Source organism: Anoplolepis gracilipes, chromosome 4 (genome assembly GCF_047496725.1).
Source record: "Anoplolepis gracilipes chromosome 4, ASM4749672v1, whole genome shotgun sequence".
In the NCBI taxonomy this organism is placed as follows: domain Eukaryota; kingdom Metazoa; phylum Arthropoda; class Insecta; order Hymenoptera; family Formicidae; genus Anoplolepis; species Anoplolepis gracilipes.
The window spans coordinates 6064225-6077539 of record NC_132973.1 but is presented as its reverse complement, the minus strand read 5'-3'; the positions used below and the strand labels follow the sequence as shown (position 1 = coordinate 6077539).

Genomic DNA, 13315 nt, shown 5'->3' with positions numbered 1-13315 from the left:
TTAACAAAACAATGTCTTTTTACGCCTTTTTTTCATTAATGTTATATAGTTAATAAAAAATATTAATGTTAATGAAAATATTTTTTGTCTAAAATGTAATAAAAAAAATTTATAAATATAATGTTTGAATAGTATACATAATTCTCATAAATATTGTTGATAATAATTTAAAACAGAAAATTGCTTTTAGGTCATAATTTTAACAAAAAATATTTACTATTTATATAAAATAATAGGGACTTATTTTGACAGTTTATTTATCAGTATAAACATCACGCATTTCGAAAGCGTCTACAACTCTTGTAAAGAAATTTCTTTTTAAAACAAAATTAATTAAAAATTCATATATCATTATATATTTATATAGAGAATATTTGTTCATAAGTTTAATTCTCTTATAATTCACCTAAAAGTACAAAATTAGATGAATAGAATTAACTATGCATGACAAATTGCGGATTTATGTTATTATATTAGAATTAATTTTGAAACAATTTTCGTAATTCAAGAGACTTTCTTTTTGAGATAAAAAATATAATACATATTGTACTCAACTTAATTTACACATAATTATATTTACTTAATTATATTTATACAATATTTTAAAGAATAATGGATTTTTTGTGACACATTGAGAATTTATTAAATAATTAATGATTAAATAAAATTCTTAGCCTTTAAATTGCTCACCTAAATAATTCATAGTTTATACAATAAATGTGATATTGAACAAACAAATTGCATTATCTACGTGGTCATCTATAAAATTTATTAGATCGTGGACATTTTCTTAAGTTATGACTTGACCACTGTAAATTTAAGTGTGCTTCTGAACGTGTACAATGTACAATGAAAAGTAAAGCTCTAATCTAAACACATATATAATTGATTTAATAAATTGATGTAATATCAAGAGATGTGATAAAAAGGATATTTTCTAAGTATATTTGTTATGTATTTCTAATATACACACATACACAAAATGTATACATTATGCATTTTTGATACATACATTTATATTTAATAATGCTAAATATAATAACTATAATTCAAATAAGAATTATATGCGATACACGTATATATCAATTAAATGTTAATTTTATCTGTCTAAAAGAACAATTGTCATAATCGGATTTAGCCAAACCATTTTCTGAAAAAATAGTGAAAGAAGACTATATTATAAAATTAAATATAATAACTAGCAGAATATGTTAATTATCTCTTATTAAATTATTAATTCTATGATGTTTTTCTAATTAATTATCTATGTAGTATTTCAAAGAATTTAATTAACAATAATAATATTAATTAAAAATTTTTCTGCAACTTATGAAGTATCTTATTAATAATGTAAATTATAAATAAATATTCGCTCTTCTCTATTATTATGATAAAATTTTTATTTCATTAACGAAATAGTCGAAGTCTAAAATATAAGACTGCATAATTATTATCGCGCTCGCGCGTAAAACTTACTTGCGACACTTGCATTCACCATCTTCGGTGCATCTTCCTCCTCTTCTTCCTTTGAGAAAACAACGTATAGCACAAACGGTATGGTTAATAGGTTTTGTTAGAACATCACAAGTAATTCCTCTACGTTCGCGATAGTATTCTTTGGCAGATGCTGGCAGCAATTCTAAAGATTTATCTTCATTTTCCATTTCCAATAAGTCTAAGGATATCCATTCATCTTCATCTAGTATACATAATATATACAGAGAAAAAAAAATATATATGTTATAAAGTAAAATTTTATATATTATTTACAAAGTTGAAATAATTATCTACAAAAAATACTTAAATTATTCAAAAGATTACTTTAAAGAATTCTCAAAAGTAATAATATTTTTTAATATAGTATTTAAGTAAAGGAATGTATGTATGTGTATATATATATATATACATATTTAATAAGAAAATTTTATAAAAAGACATATTCTAAGATTATTTGCGATGTACAATGCACTTGTATGTGCGTGTATATATTTCATTTAATTTGTTAGTTTTGGAACAGTTTCCGTTTTGGCATTGTATTCAAAATGAGTTGTAAAGTTATATCAAGTTTATCTTGCATAGCAATGAATTATAATAATATATATAATATATATAAATCTGTATGTATATACATACCTTCGATAGAAAGCGCAACAACAATTGTTGTCATGAATAAGAGAGCCAATATGTAGATCTTCATTTTGCAGATTACCCAGTGTCAGATATCGTAAGTAGAATAATATTACAGTGAGCAATACTTTATTGTGCTTTATATACTATTTAAGATCATTGCAATCTTATCATGTTTCATGGAAAGAAATTGTTAAATGATGATAAATACAATGATTTCAAATATAAGCAAACGTTTCATTGAACTTTCAAAGAGATAAAAGCGAATACTTTATTTACATCATTAACAAGAATATATCTGATTACAGTCATAAATATGGAATGACAAGTATAGTACATATAGTGATTATTTCTGCGTAAATATATATCAATTTATAATAATTGCTAATAGGCGTTTCTTACGATATTCTTTCTGTACTTAATTCTTTCTATAATGTAAATGTATTTTTACGTTATAACTATATCATAAAAAACTTATTTAATAAAAAGAATATTATTATTATTAAAATATTATTTTTTTGATCTGAAAAACTAAAATTTTTGAATATTTTCGTAACTGTAAATATGTATAAAATTATTGGAACCTTGCACATATCTAGCTTGCGCGAATATTGTTCTTGGTAATTGAAGACTAATGATTATACTTTTCAAATTGTAACTTGATAAAAAATGATTGTTACTATGTGTAGAAATGAGTAACATATAAAATAGATTATTTCTTTTAACATCAAATATTTGACCTATCAGTACAAACACATTATCATATGTTTTTAAATCTTCTTGCAAATACAAAACAAAAAAATTTGTTCAAAAATATTGAATATAAGAGAAAGAGTGAGAGAACGAAAAGGACATAATATATGTTACTGACAAATAATTATCATTAATTTTTATGTTGGGAGTTATTGTATAACTAAAAATATATATTACATATTTTAATTTCATAAAAATTCATTATTATAAACCTTATAAGCGAATAATATTATATATTTGACATATATTCTTGGAATATTATCCTGAATATGTGCTTTGAATATTATATAGTGTTGTGCGCTTATAGGGAAAAAGATACTATAAATCAATATCAGATCATAATGCGAAACTGTTTCGATAATTATAGATATATATAATCGATAACAGTTTATCCGTTCTTATATATTATTATTAATATTATTACTAATGTTGTGCTAATCGATAACTAAATTTTTAATGACGTTGAATATCATATATAATAGATATTTAATGAGAGCGATATACAGATATATAAATATTAGAGTTTAAGATAAAATATATGGATAATATGACTAATGAGACATCAATTGTTAATTTAATAATAGATAATTTTTCATTAAAGCAAACAAAAGGCATAAAGTAAATTTGTTAATATTCGATTTTTCTGGATTTTGTGTAAGTTAAATTTTTATCTTAAGTTTATAAATAACTTTCATATACGTTGTCAAATTTAAAAGAATAAAATTATAGTACATTTTTATTTAAAAAAAGTAATATACTTGCATATATCACATATTTTGTGTACAGTAAGTAAATAAAAACCGGTGTAATAAAAAGTTCAAATAAAAAATGGTACAATATGCACCATCTGTAGCACATAGCGCGCGTAACTATCTTCTTGTCTCTGATGATAAGTTACGTCATTACATAAGTGATATAACGCTGGTAATAAAAAAGCCAAATACAAGGGAGTTAAAAATGTTTTAGAATTAATTTTTGATTTTCGAGATTAAATTTTAATTTCAACAAGAAAATAAGAGCATCATTCATTTCTTTCATTAATTTGTACAACGCTATATTTACTATAATCGAGCAATATAAAGAATATATACTTTACGCATAAATTATATATATAATTATAAGGGAAAAATAAGGAAAAAATAAGTATATATATATATATATATATAAATTTTAATTTATATGATATAATATATTTATATTCTTCGTGTTATTATTTTATATCTAGCTGTCTACAGAGAAGTATATCTATTGATCTGTTTATCTGAAGTCAGTTGCGATCAGCCATTCAAACTGACTCAATCATCTCAATTGATTCCAGCGCGCTGTGTACGTATGTATGTCAACCATACGTGCGTATGTGACACACGTGCATGCGTACGTACATACATACATATGTGCCTCGCGGTGTGAAGGTGAAGGGGCTCTTTATTAAATTTACGTGTCTCGTGTCTCCGGCTACCAAGCTCCCCGCTGCCGCGTAAAGAGTCGTCTGTCAAAGCAACGACTCGGGCAAGGCAGGGCAAGGAAGAGAGAACCTCAGGTAATGGCGTGTCGCGTGGCGAACATCCTTCCGGCGAGCGTCCTTCCGGTTAAGAGTAAAAGCAGCAACGGCCAGCGGCTGATCGCCGTTCACGGCAGCAGCTGAGAAGAACGTCACCATATTGCGTAAGGTAAGGCCGGACGGACAACCGGCCCGGCGAAGATGTTCGCATGCGGTAAAGCCATTGGCCGACTGCCCACCAGACTTACGCACGCAAATCGACTCTATCAACCTGTAAAATACGTCGGTACGTATCGACGTTGATGGTATAAATATGCTCCTTTATCTTTGTTTGCTTTGCCTTTTTCTTGAGTCGCGTTTTCTTAGCATCAGCTTTGAAAGAGCGATCTTTCCCGCCTACGTTGCAATTTCGCTCCCTTAACAAGAGGATTATGCTGATTTTTTTTGCCGCATATTGTTTATTTTATATACTTGCAAGCTGTGTATATCTTTGCGACATCTAGATCGATGATGAGGCTATGTTTATTTATCATTCACGTGTCTAGTCTCAAACAACGAATGACATAACCTGTAAAGCATATATGCTCTTATCACATAGATGAATCTGTTTCGCATTTTATTAAATATACTTTATAAGTTTTTATAAAATAATAAAATAGTTATCGTTTATTATTTACTATACTACATTTATTATCATACTACATTTTATGAATTACATTTTTTTTTATTATCTTTAGTTAGTTTTTTGGTGCATAAAAATATTTTTTATAACATAGAAACTTTATTTCTTCTTGAAAATATATCCTTTATTATTATTTCCTTAATAGCTTATTAAAAATATTTGCAGGAGTTGTACATATTAGTAACTTACGCTATAGTAGCGATGCGAGCAATAAAAAATCTCAGAAGCCACGAGGCACCACTATCAAGCCAGAGGAATGTGTGCCTGAATCTAGATATTCCAAACCACAAAAACCTGTTCCTCCCTGTGAAGCAAAATTTAATGGATCGTGTCCACAAGAATGCAAGTTGAATGGAGAACAGAAACAATCAAGTGAAAAAGGAGGCTCAGATTATGGCAAAAATGGAAAATATCAATTTCGTTATTGGCATCTTCTTGCTGCCTTGCTTGTAACAGGAGTTGCAGCATATAAGGTAGCATATCAAAAAATTTCAAACTAATATTACTTAATTATAATTTTTTGTATTTTACTATATAATTTTTAAAAATATATTTTTATAGGTATCATCATCATCTTGGTGGAAAGGTAAAGAAATAAGTCAACAAAAAAACAAAAGTAAAAGTAAGTTAAATTAAGAATTTAAATATAATATCAATGTCAGAAATGTGTTATCTATATGTATGTTATTTATGCTTTTACACAGAAAAGAAAGAAGGAAAGAGATTTAGAGAGAAAACAAAAGTTCCGGCAGAATCCACATTGATACCTCAGGAAGTATCTTATCTGCTGATAGGTGGAGGAACAGCTGCATTTTCAGCATTTAGATCAATTAAATCTAGAGATCCCAAAGCTAAGGTATATTACGATATAATAGATTTGAATCTTTTTTTCTTTCTATTTAAATAAATAAAAATGTTTATTCAGGTTCTAGTTATAGCAGAAGAAGATGAATTTCCATACATGAGGCCACCATTATCTAAAGAACTTTGGTTTAACACAGATAAAGAAACAACTGCACAATTACGTTTTAATCAATGGAATGGAACTCAAAGAAGGTAAATTAAATTTTTTTAGATTTAACCATATAGTTTTTTAGCAAAATATTATTAATACAATGATTATATTTCTTTTCATATTTATACAGAATTTTTACGTTTATTTCATAGTATATTTTACGAACCACAAGAGTTCTATTCAAGTGTTACTCATCTCACGGAATCTGATAAGGGTGGAGTTGCTGTAGCCATGGGTTGGAAAGTAATGAAAATCGATGTTGTAAATAAAACTGTGAGTCTCGAAGATGGTCACGAAATTAAATACAACAAGTGTCTCATTGCAACTGGTAGGTTTTAATATCAATTGAAAAAAGTTAAAATCAATTTAAAAATGAATTTGTTTTTAATTAAATTTTTTTTATGTAACTATATTTATAGGTGCATCTCCAAAGAATCTGCCGATATTCGAATCTACTGAAGATGAAGTAACAGATAAGATTACAACATTTAGAACAAAAAATGATTTTCTTGATTTGGAAAAAAGTGTTTCTAATCCTAAATGCAAAAATATTGTGATCATTGGTGGCGGATTTCTCGGTTCGGAACTCGCTTGCGCACTGGCTAGAAGTTGTACGTTTCTTATTTAATAAATAGAATAATCAATATATTAAAAAAAAGTTTTATTAACAAAATGTTATGTTTTTCATTGTAGATAAAGCTAAAAATATTTTCCAAATTTATAAAGAGAAGTTTATAATGGCACAAGTATTACCAGAATATTTGAGTGAATGGACCACGAAAAAAGCCGAAGCAGAAGGTGTTCAGCCTATTCCTAGCACACAAGTTGAAGATTATAGATATAAAAATGGTCGATTGTCTCTCATTCTCACTGATGGTCAAACTGTATGTCAATAAGTTAAATTCTTATATATTTTACACAATTAATCAAGCGCCTTTATTTACTGCATTTTTAATTTTTTTTTTTTTTTCATAAAAAGATTGATGCTGATCAAGTGATAGTAACGATAGGTGTTCAACCAAATACAAATTTGGCAACAACTTCGCATTTAGAAATAGAGCCTAAGATAGGAGGATTCCTTGTTAATGCTGAATTAGAAGCAAGAAGGGATCTTTGGGTTGCTGGTGATGCAGCATGTTTCTATGATATTAAACTTGGTAGAAGAAGAGTTGAACATCATGACCATGCAGTCACTTCTGGAAGATTAGCTGGCGAAAATATGACTGGTGCAGGTAATTCTCTGTAAATCTAAAAATATTTCTAATATATTCTAACATATTAAAATGCAAAAACTGTAAGTATGAAAACGTAAATGGATTTTTTTAGGTAAACCTTATTTGCATCAATCGATGTTTTGGTCTGACTTGGGACCAGATGTCGGATATGAAGCGATAGGTATCGTAGACTCATCTTTGCCAACCGTTGGAGTCTTTGCAAAAGCAGCGGAAGTAAACGCGATTAACGATTCTAGTAAAGTAAGTAGTTTGCAATAGTGTTATTCTATTAATATATGTGTTTTTGTATAGCATAACTATTTTTTTTTACCTTTATTTCGTTTCTTTCTTCGGAACCAGGAACAAAAGACAAATTCTAAAGAATCGCAGTCTAGTGCACAATCAAAATCATCAGTGACCCAAATTGTGAAGAACGTTGATGCTATAAATCAAGAAAATGAAAAAGATATATCTGGAGATGTAACGTCAGTGCAGGAACCTATGAAGCAAGAAGATTTCGAGAAAGGTGTTGTTTTCTATCTACGAGATGATGTTGTAGTAGGGATAGTGTTGTGGAATATCTTTAACCGGATGTCAGTTGCCAGACGAGTAAGTCTGATATTTGTTATTATTATTCTTATTTTTGTGTGTCTCTGCTCTTATAATTTATTTTAAATATTTCTCTTTAGATTTATTGAATATACAAATATCTATAATTGAAGTTAATCAAAATTATAATAATTTGACTACTTGAGATAATTTTTGTATTTTAGGTTCTTGCAGGAGACACAAAGTATGACGACTTAAATGAAGTGGCGAAATTATTTACGATTCACGAAGATTGATTGTTTAATTAACAAAAATGAATGACAATATAGTAAAAGATTTTATCACATGCAAAAATATCCGAATTCTAATTTGAGATATTATCATTTTGAGACATTATTGGAAAACTCACAACCGACAACTTGCTGAATTTCACAGGTATGCGAATTATGAGTGCCAGTGCTATTTTATGTTGTATACGATTTCTAAATATAGTAAATGTATACACAAGATGTTTCCAAATATGTACACAAAGTACACATTTCATTAGCTAATGCTAACCAAAAGCATTTATACACATGGAAAAATAAAAGGATAATTCTATTAATTATATATAACATAATGTTATTTGTTATAAATACATCATTATATTAATATATACAATTTCCTCAACATAAAGAATCTATATGAAATATTTTCCTTTACAGGCTAAAGTTTGCTGTTTTATACATACTATTAATACATATGTATGTTTCTTCTCTTTGTTTTTTAAGATATTAAGATGATACATAAGATACTTTATGTACATTTATATCTCATCTTCTGAATTCAGATTTTTAGTCATTGCTGGTAAAATTCGATTTCTATATCGTTGTCCCAAATTATCCATGTATGAAATGTAATTATGACAACGATAGTCATCCAATATCTGTGTGTGAAGATGCATTTGGCACAAGTTATAATGATGTATTAAAGATAAATAACTATAATTTTATATATTTGATAACATACGTACCATATTTTCTGGCCACATCTTTCTGCTCGTAAAATCCTCCAGCAAAGTATCCTGACAGTATTGCAAAAGTGATACGCAATAATATACCATATAATCGGGAGGATACAAAATACAAATTGCAAAAAAGTGAACTATTTCGCTCCATGGAAGAATCCCCCAGAAACACTGCGAAATCATTCTATTGGATATCATCCACCAGTTCACACCACAAACATCCTTATTGTTTAAAAATCAGAATATTAAATCTTTTTAAATGAATAAGTTTTTTAAACGTGATAAAAAATTTAATCACCTTTAGTCCATATTTAAGATTTGGAAGTTCAATATTAACCATGGCTTCTAAAACTTGCATAAAAGTGAATTGCGAACTAGTATTTTCATTATTTCTTTCATCGATAACTTTGCCCAATTTTGGCCAGAGAAGCAGTGTTGACGGGAATTGAATTAATTGCATAATAAATGTCTTGCACCTGTAATTAATTAAAGTTAATGTACTTGTCAAGAAATATAGATAAAGGAAATAAGGTAATAGAATGAAATGACTCTGTGGCAGGGTGAATCCCTGATACACAGGGTAGCCTGGGTTCAAATCCCAGGTACACAGTCAGATGTTCTGTTATTTTTCCTTTACTCATAGAAACTTATATTATAATTCGTATTGTTTGATAATATTATATGATCGTATTATATGATAAGGTCGATGATGAAAAGGAACTGTCTCGAGACGGGTCAATGATAAAAAAGGGATCATTGATTCGGTGAAAACTAAGTTTTCAATCTGAGACCTGCCAATGATGAGACATGACTAGCTTGAGTTAATCATTATTGACAGTAGTTTAGAAAGCCTTGTTTGATCGATTGTAATTCTTTGTAATTAAAATGTTACAAAGAGATTTATTGATTGAATAAACAGATGCTACTAGACCATACCGGAAAGTAAAAACTGTCAAAAGATTAATTCGCGGTCAGCTGAGGCTTCAATTTTTATTAATTTTTTTTTTCTTTAATGAAAAAAGACCATTTGAAGAACATTAAATGATATATTACATACTTGTCTAAAGCTCCATCGCAAATAAGAAACACTGTCGCCAAGAACCAGTCGAAACCTTCGAATCTGTTCGGTTTGTTGTATTGTATAAATATATAGGCAGAATGAATGAATTGTTTCAAATTTTTCTGATTATCCTCGGTATTTTTTAAAATTTGCCGTTGTTCAGCGTAATTCAAAGCAACATTAATCGCATGTGTATCTTCCGGGTGCCAATAGTCTGCGTCATATGTTATATTCTCCTGCCATTGAAATTGTTCTACCCATTCCGCAGTTGGGATAGCTTTGTGCATTTGGTTTAATAAATTCGTCATTGCTGAATTCTAAGATAAAAATAATTTGTACTATCAAATCAAATTATGTGAAATTATAATTGCACTTTAAATTTTATTTGCATGGATTCACCTTCATTGGACATCGCGAGACTTTATGTGCCGCTCTAACTTGCGACACCCAACCAATATCTAATAATCCGGGTCTCTCCTCCTGCAGCATGTCGTTTAATTCTGAATCAGATTCCATAACTGGAAACTCTATCATATCTGCGTATATCCTGGGAGGTGGAAATTCCGAAAAAAATTCATATTCTTCCAATGGTATTACGTGTTGCTTTCTATTATATGTCGTGTAATATGATTTCAATAAAATATTATGTCGCAAAAAACTAGAATTATCAATTATATATTCTTTTGTCAGTTCTGGTTTATTATCATCATCATCATTCTCTACCATAGTTTGCTCGTAATCAGCTTCATCATCGGTTTGTTCATTCCGAACTTCAAGTACTATCGTGCTCTCCTTTTGAATATTTAACAATGCTGTCTAAAAAAATATTTTTTTATTATACATATATATTATATATAATTACATTTTTATCGCGTGTAAAATGTATTACCTGAAAGTTTAACGAATTTATTAAATAGACGCAAATGTCTATGTTCCAAATTACTACATTCAACGATAGAAGACTCAAATGATGGTAACGAGAATCCTCGTTTAACACAGCCTGCAATAACTCAGATAAGTTCGAAGGATAATCCTTTTCTTCGTTGTCTGATTCGCTGTCATTCGTCATAAATGCGGCAAAACCTATCCCATTAATCACATATTAAATAAATATATATACGAGAAATATTGCAACAGCTACTTTTGAATTATTTACAATTAAAATTGAGAGATAATAATGTAAGTATATGTAGAAACTCGTCGATGTTTTCTTTGTCCCATGGATCGTAAAAATACTTAGGATCTTCTGCGTTTGCGCAGGTTTGTGACAGCAAAGTCGACAGAACATGGGGTCCGAGATCCGCGAGCACGTTGTAACCCAGATCGAAATAACCAGCAGACGAGATGAAGCTGACTATGTCGGTGGAGCTCCAGGCCGCTCTTAGAGGAACGATTAATCCGCGAATCAGTTCCTCAAACACCAATTTCTCGTTGACGAGTGCTTGCAAGCCGAGCGGTATCGATACCATTTTTAATAAAACTTTTTTAACAGCGCTGTAATAGAAATTTTAAATCAATTTATTAATATAATTAATAATATATTAATATATTAAATTTACAAAGAGATAAATTTTTTGTTACCTATCGAGTTGCTGAATTTTATTCTCGTTCTCGACACTGCATTTGTTTAATTTTTTATAAAAATTAGAAATGGCTGGATAAAATTGCGTTTCTATCTGCTCTTGCGCGGCTTCGTAAGCGTCATAAATAATGTCAAATAATTTCTCTAACAAACTAAATGAGCTAAGAACACATTCTATATCCATTATGGAAAACGGTTGTTTCAATAAATTCGACGCATACTGCATCACGATTACAACTGGACATTTTGATGAAATGTTTTCAGAATCTGTTGGAGAATGCTCTTTACATTGCGTAGTCAAAAATACCGGTCCATCATCCGTATCCACCATATGAGAAATAATGTTTAATATGTGTGGCCAAATTTTTATATCGTTTTTAGGGAGAGACATCAAATGACACAACGCAACGTGATAAAATTCAGTGTTGTACAATACTTGGGATATATTGAGTATGTTTTGCAAAGCACTACAAGAAGTATTGTATACTCCGCTCGACGCTTCCGTTGCTAATTTATTTAAGGATTTTAATAAGTCTATTAGAAAATCAGCGATTTCAAATGGCGTTTTCAACAAATTCTCCGTAAATAATGTTCTGCTCGCCTCGTAGCTGCAAAGCTGCGAAACGAAAACCAAACAATGGAGATAAGTTGTAGTTTCTATAGTATTTCCAGAAATACACAGCTCGTTGCCCTCGTCCACGATAGATGCGGACAAAGAACAAGGGGTTTCTTTTAGACCGTTTTTGACGCATTCAACAACATTTTGCAGAAACGTTGGAGACTTGCCCAAAGCGACGACGAAAATTTTTCTGGTAGAAAAACTATGAAGCCATCTCTTGCTCCATTTGGCCTGCGGCTCCAATACCGCGATAATATTTAGCATGTTTAAGGTTTTAGGTTGCAATTTATTGCCAAAGCTATGCGTACTGAGAAATATTATAAATTGTTCGATGATTTCTTCCATAGTCTTGTCGCTGTGCCTAGTATTCTTTAACATTTGTTTTTGATATTGAATTATTAGATACATTATATAGAACAGTTTCTCGTGCAGGAAGAATTTGAAATTAATTCCGGAGATTAGAGTAGGCAGAGTCTCGCGCATTTTCTGTGAATGATATTGCGCATTAAACGCGCCTAATAAATTGCCATATATGCTATGCAATTGCGGGCAATTCAACAACTTCGCGTGTACTTGCATGCTAGCTTCGAATATGGCTCTACTATCGTCTGTGAGACCGTCCAGTAATGTCTTTTGGAGAACATCCCATTGCGAACTATTATTTATGTTAGACAATTCAATCTTTAATAAAATTTCGTAGCCAGACAGTCTCACGTGAACTGGTTTATCGCGACTAATCCTGTCGATAATACAGCTGTATTCTTCACCATTTCCTTGCGGGGAAGCCCACTCGTCCGCTGCAAGATCACTGGTAAAGGAAAGTGACGATTGTGATCGTGATGCCGCGGATGAAGGTTTTACTGCTACATATTGCTCGGCAATTGCCTTCTTCATAGAACTCAATAAAGCAGTCATGTCTTTGGAACGCGTGAGTTTGTAAGCGATATCGCTGGGCTCCTGCTCCTTATCTATGGCGTTTTGTATGGTTTTTCCAAACTCCTTTTTCAAACATTTCCTTAGCCATTTATGAAGATTTGGTGGCACATCCTTTTCCATATTTTATTTATCTAAACACTAATATTACGCAAGTAAAATCAAGCAAGTGTACGGAAACGTGCACGTGTCTAAGTTTCCATAGTTTTGACATTTGTTGCCATAGCAACCAGATATACTTTACAGTACATGAAAGATATATCATACTACACAA

The 13315-nt window shown here is 30.0% G+C and overlaps 2 protein-coding genes across 2 annotated transcripts; one reads left to right on the top strand and one right to left on the bottom strand.

Annotated features, from left to right (window-relative positions):
• Positions 1 to 4143: 4143 nt before the first annotated feature.
• Aif (Apoptosis inducing factor) lies at positions 4144 to 8846 on the top strand. Its single transcript, XM_072889789.1, has 13 exons — positions 4144 to 4667; positions 5229 to 5536; positions 5625 to 5685; positions 5768 to 5919; positions 5989 to 6119; positions 6231 to 6406; positions 6498 to 6689; positions 6772 to 6962; positions 7058 to 7310; positions 7405 to 7553; positions 7653 to 7901; positions 8066 to 8276; positions 8546 to 8846. Exons 1-12 carry the CDS (start codon positions 4583 to 4585, stop codon positions 8135 to 8137), a joined length of 2019 nt encoding a protein of 672 aa, XP_072745890.1. The 5' UTR covers positions 4144 to 4582; the 3' UTR covers positions 8138 to 8276; positions 8546 to 8846.
• Positions 7029 to 13307, bottom strand: LOC140664578 (protein broad-minded). Its single transcript, XM_072889787.1, has 8 exons — positions 11489 to 13307; positions 11064 to 11401; positions 10797 to 10990; positions 10307 to 10723; positions 9905 to 10224; positions 9146 to 9323; positions 8854 to 9069; positions 7029 to 8766 (listed from the first exon to the last, which is right to left on the bottom strand). The coding sequence occupies exons 1-8, from the start codon at positions 13162 to 13164 to the stop codon at positions 8647 to 8649; spliced, it is 3459 nt and encodes a 1152-aa protein (XP_072745888.1). The 5' UTR covers positions 13165 to 13307; the 3' UTR covers positions 7029 to 8646.
• Positions 13308 to 13315: the final 8 nt, after the last annotated feature.

Coding starts and splice junctions, on each gene's coding strand:
- Aif (XM_072889789.1), top strand. CDS start 4,583: ATGTTCGCATGCGGTAAAGCCATTGGCCGACTGCCCACCAGACTTACG. Junction 5,920..5,988: donor CTAGAGATCCCAAAGCTAAG/GTATATTACGAT, acceptor ATGTTTATTCAG/GTTCTAGTTATAGCAGAAGA. Junction 6,407..6,497: donor CAAGTGTCTCATTGCAACTG/GTAGGTTTTAAT, acceptor CTATATTTATAG/GTGCATCTCCAAAGAATCTG.
- LOC140664578 (XM_072889787.1), bottom strand. CDS start 13,164: ATGGAAAAGGATGTGCCACCAAATCTTCATAAATGGCTAAGGAAATGT. Junction 10,724..10,796: donor TAAATTCGTTAAACTTTCAG/GTAATACATTTT, acceptor ATATTTTTTTAG/ACAGCATTGTTAAATATTCA. Junction 9,070..9,145: donor ATCTTAAATATGGACTAAAG/GTGATTAAATTT, acceptor TTAAACAATAAG/GATGTTTGTGGTGTGAACTG.